General features: G+C 40.7%; 1 protein-coding gene across 4 annotated transcripts in view; it reads left to right on the plus strand.

Annotated features, from left to right (window-relative positions):
- Positions 1-261: 261 nt before the first annotated feature.
- Positions 262-13,681, plus strand: part of Gyg1 (glycogenin 1) — a 40,304-nt gene continuing 26,884 nt past the window's right edge. For 3 of the 4 annotated variants that reach the window (XM_085682283.2, XM_085682280.2, XM_085682281.2), the window contains exons 1-4: positions 262-387; positions 2,573-2,708; positions 5,507-5,681; positions 5,935-6,097. In XM_085682283.2, coding sequence (XP_085538409.1) covers positions 381-387; positions 2,573-2,708; positions 5,507-5,681; positions 5,935-6,097 — 481 coding nt within the window. In that variant the 5' untranslated portion in view covers positions 262-380. The remainder of the gene's footprint in view (positions 388-2,572; positions 2,709-5,506; positions 5,682-5,934; positions 6,098-13,681) is intronic. The other variant, XM_085682282.2, reaches the window with a different exon arrangement.

A 13,681-nucleotide genomic window follows, 5' to 3' on the forward strand; every position in this document is an offset into this window, starting at 1 on the left:
AGTGAGTAGAAGTAAACAATCTCTTCTATTTAGACAGTTCAAATGAATTACTGCAACCCGCTTGACTTGCCAGCGGGCTTGGTCAGTTGAAGGTTCATAACCGTTCATTTTCTTGACAGCTCTGATCCTTCCCTTCCCAGGCCCTGGAAGGATTGGAGGCAGAGCAGCCCCCAACAGGTGTCTTCTGGGCACAGCAGCCCGCCGGCTCTCAGGGTCGCCCCGCCCGCGGTGCGCACCGCGGAGGATGCGGCCTGAGCGTGAGCCTGCGCGGCCACGTGACGGCCGCTATAAGAGCGCCGGGCTGCGGACTCCCGCCCTCCCCGCTAGCCGCGGTCCTTTCCCGGCACCCGGCTGTTCCGACCCACCGGGCCCTCCGCACTATGACAGGTACGCCTGCGTGACCGGCTTCCGCAGCCTTGCTGCGCCGGGGAGCTCCGGGCAGCTCGGGAGCCGCGGAAGTCTGCAGCTGCCGGGCTGCTGAGACAGCAGCGCTGCGGAGCGGCGGCTTCCGCCTGCTGCGTCCGGGGAAGGCCTGGCGGGGTGGGGCCGACTCGGGGCGCGGCGGGGTCGCCCGGAGCCCTGACTTCGGGGCTCCCGACTCAGGGAGCTGCTGGCGTCATGCGGGAACGCCAGGCTGCGGCCCTGCTTTGGCCTCCGTTCCGAGCCTATTTTTAGGCCTCTGGGGCCGGGTGCGGCTACACAGGAGCCGGCTAGCGCCCTGGGCAGGCCCTGGTGCCACTTGTTGCCTTGCAAGGTGTCAGGCCCTGGGTGAATGTGCCCCCAGGACTGGGCACATATAGCTAATTGATTCTTCCATGCACTTTAAGTTGTAGCCTGGGCTATGACAGCGACTGAGCTGCCATCTGAAGGTTAAAGCACCTCGCTGTCTTTCCCTTCCATTTGTAGGATTAGCTAAGTCTGGTGTTTATAGCATCTGACCTCTTCTTTTATTAATTTAATCTGAGAAAGCATAGCATTGTCACCTGTAACTTCTGAATCCTATTTATATAAAACTTTTCTCCACCTCCTGAATTCTGGGCCACTTTGAGGTTAAAGCCTAATTCATTGTGCTCAGTTCAAGTACTCTTGGGGCAAAATGGTTTTGAAATATTAGTGGCTCCGAATGTTTTGAAGGTAACAGAAGCAAGTACAGGCCCAGGTTGATTATGCTTCAGTTGTGATTACAGAATATAATTGACTGGAGCTGGGGATTCACAACTTTCTACATTTTAGTAATGTGAGAACTTTCTACATTTTAGTAATGTGATGGCTTGTTCTGAAAGTTGGCCCAATAGTATGAGTAAAAATGGTTCTCAGGTCAGCTACTGGGAGGTGCACTGACCCACCAGAGTGCCTACAACACTTTCCCTGCCTAGATGAATTTTCATTGCTTCTAACTTCTACATTGGAAAATGAGTAAGGGAAAATGAGGAAACCTGAGTCAGAGAGTGACAGTGACAAAGTCTCCTAACTTTCTTCTTGACAGGACCACTGCCAGAGTTTAACCAACTAATGTTAAAATCTTCTAGATCACAGGAAAAACCTGGAAAAATCTTAAAGTCTGGTATAATGAAGATTGTTCAGAGGGGAAAGAATATGTTTGCCTTCAACATGCTGGGGCTTTGAGGAAATTGGCATGTATGTTCATGTCTCTGTTAGGGGAGCAAGAGAATATGAGAGAGGGTGGCATATGGCTCATTCTCCCAAAGAAGTGGAGTCTGGCTATGGTTCATACCTGTAATTTTAGTACCTGGGAAAAAGAGGCAGGACAAATGCTTGGTCTATACAACTAGGCCCTATCTCAAAATAATCAGAGTTAGGGATGTAGCTTGTTGGTAGAACACTTGTGAAATATGTAGAATTCAGAAGCGTGGGGATTGGATCCTCAGAGAAGCATGGGAGTGAGAGGAAAGGAAAGAGAAGAGAAGAGAGAGACACAGGAGACAACAAGAGACAGATTTGTTAGAGCTTGCCTCTAAGCTCACCAACAGTGATTGGTCACTAAGAGACAAGGCTACTCTTAGAGGCTCACTCTAAGATCCCCAACAGTGATTGGTCACTAAGAGACAAGGCTACTCTTAGAGGCTCACTGTAAGATCCCCAACAGTGATTGGTCACTAAGAGACATGGCTACCCTAATAGGCTCACTCTAAGCAGAAGCTTACTTACTTTCTGGGGTGGTAGGTAATAGAGCTCTTGCTTGGGTGAAAATACTACTCATCAGACCTTAAAGAAAAAAGGACATATGCTTTGTGATCTCCTCATTACCACCAGTTTCCTAAGCTTCACCCTGTGTTAAACTACAGTTTAATCTAAGAGTTTGTCTAGACTCTAACTGGGATTTGAGTTTTGTGGTTGGTGATCCTTTCGAAGGTTATCTGGCATTCTTGCTAAACTGCAGTCTTGGCCTATTCCTGGTTGGCTGCTTCAGTTGTCCCACTAAAGGGACTGCTGCCTCACTAACACAGAAAGTTGACCTCTGAGTAGATGATTTTGCTGAACTATTATTTGAAAATAGACCTGGGGAAAGACCTTTTCTAGCTGAGATATGGTTCTTTTTCTTTGTATTAAGATCAGGCCTTTGTGACGCTGACTACAAACGATGCCTATGCCAAAGGTGCACTTGTCCTGGGCTCATCCTTGAAGCAGCAAAGAACTACAAGGAGGATGGTTGTACTCATCACCCCACAGGTCTCAGACTCCATGAGGTGAGCATTGCCTGCCTAACCATCTCTTCTCATTAGGGTACTAACATCCTTTCCCTATTTCTGGAATCAGTGGTCACTGACCCATACCTTCCTAGGGAGCTGAGCACTAGGTAGACACAGATACGTGATGCTAAGCTAAAGACTCCTGAATTTGAAATCTCTTCTTAGCTTTTGGGAGATTTTCCAGGATTCCTCCTGGGAAGCGTCATTCCATCTGGGAATGAGAAAACTTCCCCCTCATTAAGTCTTCTGGGGGTGAGCCTGCCAAATTATGTCTGTTGTCACTACTTAGAATCCTTTCCCCAAATGAAGCTAGAATTGCATTGTTTCCCATAAAGAAGGAAATTTTCAGGTAAGATTGAACAATTTTCTCCACTTTCAGCTGATATTTGTCACCTAATGATCTTTATATATGCTAGAATAAAATCCTTATTATTAGGCTTTCTGAAACTATTACAGGATTTTTTAAGAGATACACTGAGAAGTACAAGCTGCTTACTTATTGATTTGGTTAGTTCCTTTTGATATTTGGAATTCAATTTTGTGATATCTGGGTATTAACTTTAAAAATATCTTGGTGTGCCAGCAGCATTGTTTTATCTTACTTTTACAGTTACCTAGCCTTCTTAAAAATTGAGAATACCTTACATTTTAAAAATGAAAACATAGGCCAAGAGCCTTTAAAAACAAGATGTTATAAATATGTGCATATGCAGGTATCCACATTAATGACATTGATTTTAAATAGCTCTTGAGAAAGGTGTCCAGAAAACTTTCTTCTAATATTTCCATTACTGAGAACTGTGTAACATCCAGATTTAATCTTGAATCCCACTGTCGTGATCCCCTAAAGTCATTGGTACCACTGATCATTGTTAAAAAGAAAAAAAGACCAAGTTTACTCTTTGAAGTAAAATGTATTTTTACTGAGCGGTAAAATGCAACACCAGTTTTCTTCTGTGAATATGTTAAATGTTTGTATCATTTATTTTTCCTCTAGGTGTTGTGCCTACTTGATTAACATTCCACTAAAGACATACAAACTTGAGTTCAATCCTCAGCACCACTCTAAAAATCTGGGCATAGTGGTGTATGGTGGTGCTGCTTGTCTGTATGTCTGGAATCCCATTACCAGGCAGAGAGAGGTGGATCCTTGGACTTCTCTAGCCCCTTGTCCTAATCTAGTCAGTAAGTCCCAGATCCCAATGAGAGAAGATTTCTAAACAAAACAAAACAAAACAAAACAAAACAAAAAACAAGGCAGATAGTTCCTGAGGAATGATTCCCTAGATTGACCAATGCGTTCCACATACACATGCTATTGTGTGCGTTCGCTCAAATACATGTGCGCGCGCGCGCGCGCGCGCACACACACACACACACACACACACACACACATACATATTTAGGTAGTTTTGAACACTGAAAACTCTTAAATCTCATAGGCCAAAATGAGCCAATTATGACCAAGTAAGTGCTAAACACTTATTAAGAGTAGTTACACTGTGTTCCAAAACAGAGATCTCATAGTTAATCCTTTTAATCTTCATGGGGACAGTCTTCTAGTACGCTTTCTTTTGCTATGATAAACACCATCACCAAAAACAACTTGGAGAGGAAAGAGTTTATTTTGACTTACAACTGATAGTCCATTCATGAAGGGAAATCAGAGTAGGACATCAAGGCCCTGGGGAAAGGAACTGAGACAGAGGTTATAATGGATCTCTGCTTCCTAGCTTACTTCTTAGCTTGCTCACTCAGGATGACCTTGCCCAAGGTTGGCACCACCTACAGTGGTCTGGACCCTCCCACCTCTACCAGCAATCAAGAAAATGCCCCCACAGAGTTGCCTAGAAGCTAGTCTGATAGAGACATTTTCTTAACTGACATTCTCTCTTTCCAGATGACTCTAGCATGTGTCAAATTGACAAAAAAAAAACAACAACAGCAAAAACTAAACAGTACAAACACAGAAGTTCAGGAAATTATTGGTTTATTACTCTAGGAGAAGTGATTAGTTATAGTCTTTATCTCACATATTATACGGGCATTATCCAGCACCATTTATTTAGAATATGCAAAAGCCAGTCAAGCCAATTCCAATAAAATGTCACTGTCAAACACGTGGGCTTTTACAGAGATATACTCCCAAGTGTTACTCACAGTTTTCAAAGGTATTTTCACAGCATGCCAGGTATTCAGTGACACAATAAGAAAGAAAATTCTCCTGTGATAATTTCTTAAGACGAGTCGAACCATAAATAGTTCCATTACTTCATGGATTTAACTATATGTGCATATGAACATAGATGTTCTGGGGTGAATCAAGACAGATTTAAGGGATTTAAAGGTCAGAGAGTTCAGACCTATTCTTGCTCCTTCAAGGTTACACAAAAGAACGGGATGCTTGACCTACAGTGTGGATACAGGATGTTTTGCTTTGACAAAAGGATATTTTGACTTAGGGTGTGATTACTTGTTGTTTTGAGAGGTGAGGAGGAAATTGCTTTATTTGTTCTTTTTATCATGGCAAGGGAGTGTTTTGCCTTCCCCCCTTTTGGATTGGGGTATATAAGAACTCTGAATAATGAACAGTATTCACTGGATTATTCTTCCTCAATTCTCCCCTCCTCTGGAAAGTACCCCATAGGGCTGGACCCAACACCAATGACAAAATGACAAAGCACCTGAGTGTCTTATGATTGATGGGTAGGGCTGTAAGGGAACAGTCTTAGAGTAAATGGGTCATGTGCTTTGAAAAGATTCTATGTGATGTTTTCTGGAATTTATTTTTACAGAAAAATTTTAGAGACTGTCTTTGATGAAGTCATCATGGTAGATGTCTTGGACAGTGGCGATTCTGCTCATCTAACTTTAATGAAGAGGCCTGAATTGGGCATCACACTGACAAAACTCCACTGCTGGTCACTTACTCAGTATTCCAAATGTGTGTTCATGGATGCAGACACTTTGGTGAGTATGACTTTAAGGGTTGAAAGGATATGAATAATAATAGAGACCCATCACTCATTTGTGAAATACTGTCAAGTTTTGACAATAAAGTTCAGATAAAACCACTATTATAAAAAGTGTCAAGGAGTGAAGGGAAGTAATCTCAGGCTGCCTTACAGGTGTCACCATCTTTTGTGTTGGGTGACAGGGAGAACCTAGGAAGGTGTGCATAAGCAAAGCATTCTTGTCTTTGTCTTTCTCTTTCTTGAATCAGGTCCTCTCAAATATTGATGATCTTTTTGAAAGAGAAGAATTGTCAGCAGCACCAGATCCAGGGTGGCCTGACTGTTTCAATTCTGGAGTCTTTGTCTATCAACCGTCAATTGAAACATACAACCAGCTGTTGCACCTTGCTTCCGAGCAAGGTAGTTTTGATGGTATGTATCTATCGTGTATTTGATAAGCTATTTGTAAGGCCCCTCTCTCTAACACACATATACAGACTCAAGCACATTTTTCTGTGAATGCATCAGAGTAACATAAACAAAAACAGAGAAGTTTGTTTGTTTTGTTTAAGACAGAGTCTCACATTGTCCAGCCTGTTCTCAAATTCATTGTGTAGCCAAGAATGACTTTGAACTTCTCATCCTCCTGTTTCTACCTCCCCAAGTGCCATTCATCACCAAAACTGGGTTTGCTGCTCGGTGGTGAGATCAAACCAAGCTTCTGTCATGCTAGGTAAGTACTTCTCCAGATCCACGTAGATGCCTTAAGTGACTTACTTTATCTAAACTAGAGTGAGGTTTGGAATGAATTCTATCTTAGGGCTAAGGTCAAGCACAGTGGCAGCTTGCTTTTCTCAATCCCAACACTGAAGAAAGAAAAACAACTTCTGTTTTTAAACCTGAGCGCACTACCAAAGTGTTTGGCCATCATTGCTAACAAGGACCCAGTGTTGTGTCTGTGAGAACATAAAAAACAGCCTGATAATTGGGCAGCCATTCTTTCGTAAGTCATTAAAAACAAATTTTATATGAATAATTTCTACTTCCGAAGTGTCATTTTTTTCTAAAAGTCCATGTATTAAGCAAAATGGTATCTTCATGAGTGTACATTGACTAAGTGCATAATAATTATATCTATGGCTGTATGTGATATAGGCCTCTGTGGGGGGTCTCTGCAAACCCCCGGACAGGCAGTGTAATCCAAATGAGGCAAGAAGAAAATCTGGTTCAAACGTCTAGAGTGTTGACAATTGGGCAGTTTATTTTAGGCATATTAAGTAGAGTGCAATTTAGAAAAATGTTTCCTGATATAACACAATTCTATGTGCACAATGAAGCATAATTACATTGAAACTTTTTAAAACACTGTCATTTCTCCCTGAAGATGGGTTCTAGAGCTAGGCTAGATGTGTGATCTGAAGGCCATAGGATAGGAACTGGTGTGGTCTCAGTCATGCAAATACAGTAGTCACTTTGTATCAGACATTTGACACTATGTCAGAGTTGTAAGCAGGAAACATGATCCTGGCCAGAAGCCTGGGTGGGCACTGTAGCAGACCTTGCTCCAGCAGCTTCTTTCTTTCTCTTCTTTCTAAGAATATATCTTGGATTTGAAGTAAATGAGTGTTTCAGAATAAGCTGAACTAGCCTTTCTCATTATAATTCAGCCCCGGGTATCAACAGAAGATTTATTTTTGAGTCTTAGGAGCTGGCTTAGTAGGTAAGAACCCTTGCAATGCAAGCATGAAGACCTGTGTTCGAGTTCCCAGCTCCCATGTACAAGATTGGTCTGTGATTTCAGTGCTTGTGGTTGAAGGTAGGCATACAAAGATTCATTTTTGTTAACTACTTATAAAAGTTAAAAAATCTTAAATGTCTCAAAGGTTAAGCTGAACTTGTTAAATTGCTGAAGTCAAGCTTGAAACTTCACAGTATTTCAAATTATACACAATAAGACTGTTTTTGTTTTTTTCTTCATAGAGACCAAATTCTGTATAGTAATTTGCCTGAAGATTTGGGATTTGCAGCTATTTGTAATTTAATTGCAAAGAATACAGATAATTTAAATTTCAGTCTTGTTTCACTATTTGGCTTCTGTACATCCTGAGCTAGGAGTTTTCAACTAGGGATGATTCTGCACAGTACTTCCTGTTCCCCACCCCACCTCAAACCAAGAGATGTGCGGCAACTTCTGGATAACTTGTTTTCTTGGGACAGGGAGTCTCATGTATCTAAACTAGTTACATAGCCCGGGCTGACAATGAACTCTTTACCATCCTGCCTCAGCCTTCCAACTTTTTGGATACATACGGTTGTTGTCACAGCTAAGCAAGCCAGTGCTACTGGCATCTGAAGGCTAGAAGCTGATGCCACTGCTGACTAGTTTGCAGTACATAGGACAGCACCTCACACTTAACTGTCCAACCCACCACATCAACAGTGCTGAGGTTAAAAAGCTTATTCTGTGTCCGCGTCTTACACGCTGCACCTGTGAGAAGTTCAACCAGGCTGGGGAGATTGATCATTGGGTAATGTGCTTGCCCTGCAGTCATAAAGACCCGAGTTTACTTTCCCAAGTCATGTAAGGAGCTAAGGAGAATTTAGAGTGCTGGGGTGTTTCTGTAACCCCATCAGTAGGGGGATTAGCCTAGTGTAATTGATGAGCCTCAGGATCAGTGAGAAGAGACCTAGTCTCAAAAAGGAAAGGTGGTAAGGAATTGAAGAACATACCAAATGTCAATCTTGAACCTCCACATGCACATGTGCGTACCCATACTAACAAGTCACACACACACACACACACACACACACACACACACACACACACACACACAGAGAGAGAGAGAGAGAGAGAGAGAGAGAGAGAGAGAGAGAGAGAGAGAGAATGAATATGTCTTGCTTAAGCAACTTTAAGAAAATATTACTTGTTCACTGGGACCAACTTATTTGCATCTAGCTGCTACAATTTTCCTATCATGAATAGAATTTCATGTGGTAATATTCACAGAACATTTCTTCTTCTTACACTGAAGACAGTTGTCTTTGCAAAGAAGAAGGGAGTGATTTTAGCAGCCACTTTTGCTTTAGGCGAAGCTCTTTCCACTTCCTTTACTCTAACTGAAGAAAATTTAATCTTCCCTGAAAGCCAGTATAACCACTGTCAATTTCTGAAAAAGAATCAGATTCTAAAACATATCTATAGCCTTCCAGCTGCCTAAAAGTCACATGATTTTCATCATATAAAAAGAATCTAGCTTCTAATGTAGTGGCTGGAAGTTTAGCTGCCAATAGTCACATGCCATACTGAATTGTGCAGGGTACAACTGAAAACAGGAAATTTGCTAACAGCTGGAAACCAAGCTGTCCTGTACAATGGAGGCACTAGGAGTTGAGGGTTCATTGTTGCAGCTTTCATGTGCAAAGTGTTCTTCTGGGAGGTGCTTCTGCTTTTTCTGCAGGACCTGAACCGCTGGGATTCTCTCTGTGCTGCTAACATGGTTCACCATTTAACTGCAGCTTTGCAGAAAAGTTTGCCTTCTCTTCACTTGCTCCTGGCAAGAGAATGAGTTTTTCCTGGTGTTAGAAGTGAAAGTTAAACAGACGGCTATTCAGCATGTTTAAATTCAATAGTAAACTAAGTAATCTTAACTAAAAAGCTTTTTCCACTTGAGGTGTGTATTCCTGAATTTTATGTAGTCCTTACTATTTACTACATAAAATCTCACTCCATTCTTAGTAGCCTGCCCCTGTCTCAGGTATATTCACTTGGAGCAGTGCCAATTTGACAGTGATTAATGGAACTTATGCCTAATACCAATAAAATATTTAATTATAAATAACAACCATCTGGTGGCAGTAGCTATGATTTATTTCACATTTTAATATATTTTATAGTTTATAAAATTATTAATATATACATAAAATTTTTAAAGATCAGTTTATTTTTAGTGTGTGAATGTTTTGTTCTGCATATATGTGTATCACATGTGATTTTGGTGCCCAGCTAGATCAGAAGGGGTCATCAGATTCCCGGAACTAGAGTTACTCATATTGAGGATCACTGTGTGGGTCCTGGTAATTGAACCCGGGTCCTCTGGAAGAGCAACACATACTCTTACTGCTGAGCCATCTCTCCAGTCCAATTTATGAACACATTTTAATGTTTTAAAATATTTTTGTTGGGGGCATGATGGCACACACCATTAATCCAACCTCTCTGTGAGTTCAAGGGTAACCTTGTCTGCAGAGCAAGTTCCAGATCAGCCCACACAGTGGAACTGTGTCTCAGATTTTGTTGTTGTTATTTAGGTGTCATGCCATAGGTGTGGAGGCAGACATTTTCAGATGCTCCTTTCTCGTGTGTACATCTTCTGATACCCCAGGATTCCCCTTTCCATTTCACATATCAGCTACCACAGGAAGTGTGTTAGCAGGTGTTTGTACTTGTCTGCGTATCTTGGCAGTCTTGCTTAATCTCTTGCTCACATTCAGAAGATTGGAGCATGGTGTCCCTGACAAGCCACATGGGCTGATGATGGCTAAGCTTTTGAAGCTGCTTTTAAGCCCTTCTGATGACAAGGAATGTGCCTGCTATTCCTCTAATCACCAGCCTTACGCCACCTCCTCTTGGCCTTTAGCCAAGAGAAGAATCCTAATATGGCAAACTATACTTGACTTCTCTTGTTTTTCCTAAGTGTCTGGAGTATCAGAATTTAGAATTAGTGACTACATACCTCATTCATGACTAGCATCTAATTTTCCATAGAAAGTCTTAAGTATTTTGTGTTTTTAAATTGTTTCAAAATTGCTTCTTCAGTAAAGTTTTCTGAAAAGTTGGACAATATTGTGAAAGTTCATTAGATTTCATAGGACAACACACAAGCATTTCATAGAAAGAAGATGAAGTTTAAGCCTATTAACAAGAGAAAGAGATCATGCAACTGCAGACACTCATCAGGATGAAGTGAAACTGGTAGACTGAACTCTAAATCTGAAAGCACTCTGCACAAATTCTGGAATGTACTTTATTCCCCTGTGGCTCTAAAGTCTTCTAAATTAAAGCTGCTTATGTATCTATATATGTTAGTTTAAAAACTCAATATGAATTTTAAAAATTCATATTGTTCAATCTGGAGCCCTATTGTTTGTTTGTTTAATCTTGACACTTGCTTTATTTATTATAACCAAAGTACCCTACACTTGTAATTTATATACTGGAACTTGTGTTTATAATAAATTTTGGAGGAAGTAGAGAATACATTTTTTTGTGGCAGAATATTAGGTTTGATTTTACTTAACGCTGAATTTAGGATCTGTAGGAAAGTTAATATCCCTGCAGGTTCTCAATTCTCATTGATATCCTTAGAGTATGATCGTGTTTTTAAATGTTTTCCAGATTTGGTGTACCTTATCTAATCTTTGTAGTTAATCTGGCTTTATACTGTACTTCGACCCCAAAAAGAATGGATTGAGACATTTCAAAATAAATAAGTACATCCATGTCTTTTCTTAAGAACTGTTTTTTTTCCTCCTTCTACTCTTGAGCCATTTTCTTAGTCATCTGTCTGCCATTAGATTTGTAACAAGGGGAAATGAAGGACCTGTGAGAAACAGGAGGAGGAACTAACATGTTATGTGCCTGCAGACTCTCAATCTAGCTATTTTACCTTCTCATTTCTCTACAGTACTGTGAGGAACGCACCTTGGACCCTGCCATCTAAGTAGCACTGGGAATCCACCATTGTTAAAAGTTCAGGACAGTAGCTTGTCTATTGGCTCTGAGCTCATCTCAATGCCAAGGCTGACCAGTCTTCCTCAAATCTGACTCAGTGTACAGAAGAAGGAAGAGAGGACTATTGCTGTTGATTTGTTTATTTTGTTATTTTTTCCCCAATTATCTCACACTACAACATTCTTTGGAATTTATTCCAGAGAAACAGAAAAACAGTTATTATTATCTTGCCCATGTTATGGATTAATTACTTAAAATTCACTTCTCAGAGTAGACAGAGCATCTAGTGCCTTTGTAATTTTATAGAAAAAGTGAAAGAGATTCAGGTCTTCTGTAGCTGTGTTCCGTTCACTCTGATCTGCACAGCTCAAAGAGACTGTCATTCAATATCAGCAGCTGTCAGCAATTTCCTGCTGTTTTTGGATGTTACTGTTCTCACCTGCATTTCTATAATGGGTCCATTCACTCGATATTTCAAAAATTAGTTTAACTTCTAATCTAAGCAGGATACCAAGTTGAAGAAGCAAGAATAGTCCTAAATAGCACAGATTTTGATTCTGGTCTCTCTAAAACTTAAGTATTTGAGAGCTCGTGGGTGCTTGGCAGATAGATATGCAGTCATGATTCTGTCAGGATCAGCATGCTAAGTAGACTCTGGACCTAGAGGCCCTGCCTCAGACTTGGAATGTGTAATTCTTGCTAACATCAGTGTCTTATGGCATTTATATAATACAACTTTGTCATTAAAAATATTTTTACTTTTTAAAAAAAATTTACAGTGGAAAGAGCTATAACATGAGTTGTTAAATTAGTTTTTCTTGGTTTAAATGGGTTGATGCTGGTGAAATGCAGGAATACCTGGGCCAAGTGCCTGGATTTTCTTATGTCATGCAGGGTTAATCCATTGGTGCCTGGTAAACCTCATATCTCCAGGGGTAAATCTCACACCCCCGCTCTCTCTAGAACAGTATCAGCTGTCATTTGGTAATCTTTGACTTGCTGCTATGTGCAGCAGTGATAGTATCTTCCAGAAATAATGGAAAAGCCAGCTTTGTGTGTTATTTCAAAACCTGATTGATAATAGTTGAAAATTTTCTTAACTTTGTTTGCTTAATATATGCCCCTCTGCCTTCTTAGTGAATTAGGAACTATTTGAGAGTTGGACCCTCTCACTGATTATATGTATTATACCTATACCAAAGAACTTTAGATGTTTTCTATAGAATTGAAATTTTTAAGTGTTCCACCCATTGATATAGTAAAACTTAAAAGGAGTCATTGTCCAAACAACTGCAGATCAATCCTCAACTTTCACATTTAGCATTCTGCACTTCTGTCAAGCTCATGGGTAAGACCTATGTGCTACTGGATCCCGGATCACAAGGGAGTAGTACAATGGTAGGAATACTCTTATGGCAATGATACTGAGAGACACTTTTAAACTGGAACTGTTTTATATATACCTTCCTCTGTGACAGTGGCGAAGCAAACTGCCAACAAACTGTGCAGGACCAGAAATTAGACTGTACTGAGCATGTACAAATTTCAAAGGCAATAGAATCAAACACAAAACAAAACAATAAAACACCAACGGAATCAATGTCTCCTGATGTGTCCATGGTTGCTAGGCTCATAACCCTACACAAGTACTATAGGGCTGTAAGGTCAGCAGCTTTGGGCAGCTAATTAGAAGGATGATGCAAAATTGAGCATTTGCTCTTATTTGCAAAACTGGAGCAATATGTTTCTTGTTGCATGTCCCTGTTCCCAGCCTCACCGTGCTGTCACCTCCCTTTATCAGATTACAGCTGTTGGTGATCACTCCTAATTGTGTTTGTCAGTTCTGAGATGACTAAGATTAAAAGTGCCTTAACCTGCCAGATTAAATTAAGCTGCCTCTAAGTCTTCCTAGAAAGTACTGTACAAAGTCTTGGATTATTATTATTGTTTTGTAGTGGAGATTTAGCAATCTTCATTGCATCTTTGTGTGTTTTGTAGTTCAGATGTACCTATGTGCACATTCTGCTTTGAATAGTGATCTTAATACTTCTAAAAAGACAAACAAATAAGCAAACAAAAACCAGGGTCTTACAGACACTACATAGAGATCTTTATAAAGTGTATGAGTCTACCTGAGTGTGGAATGTCAAACTATGTATCTGCAGAAAATTGATTGGGATATCCAAACTGCTCAATTAAAAGCATTTGCCTAAAGTCAGGTGAAGTTCCACACACTTGTAACCACAGTGCTTAGGAGGTGGAGACAGGAAGAACAGAATTTTAAG

This window comes from Myodes glareolus, chromosome 20 (genome assembly GCF_982192425.1).
Source record: "Myodes glareolus chromosome 20, mMyoGla1.1, whole genome shotgun sequence".
NCBI lineage: Eukaryota > Metazoa > Chordata > Mammalia > Rodentia > Cricetidae > Myodes > Myodes glareolus.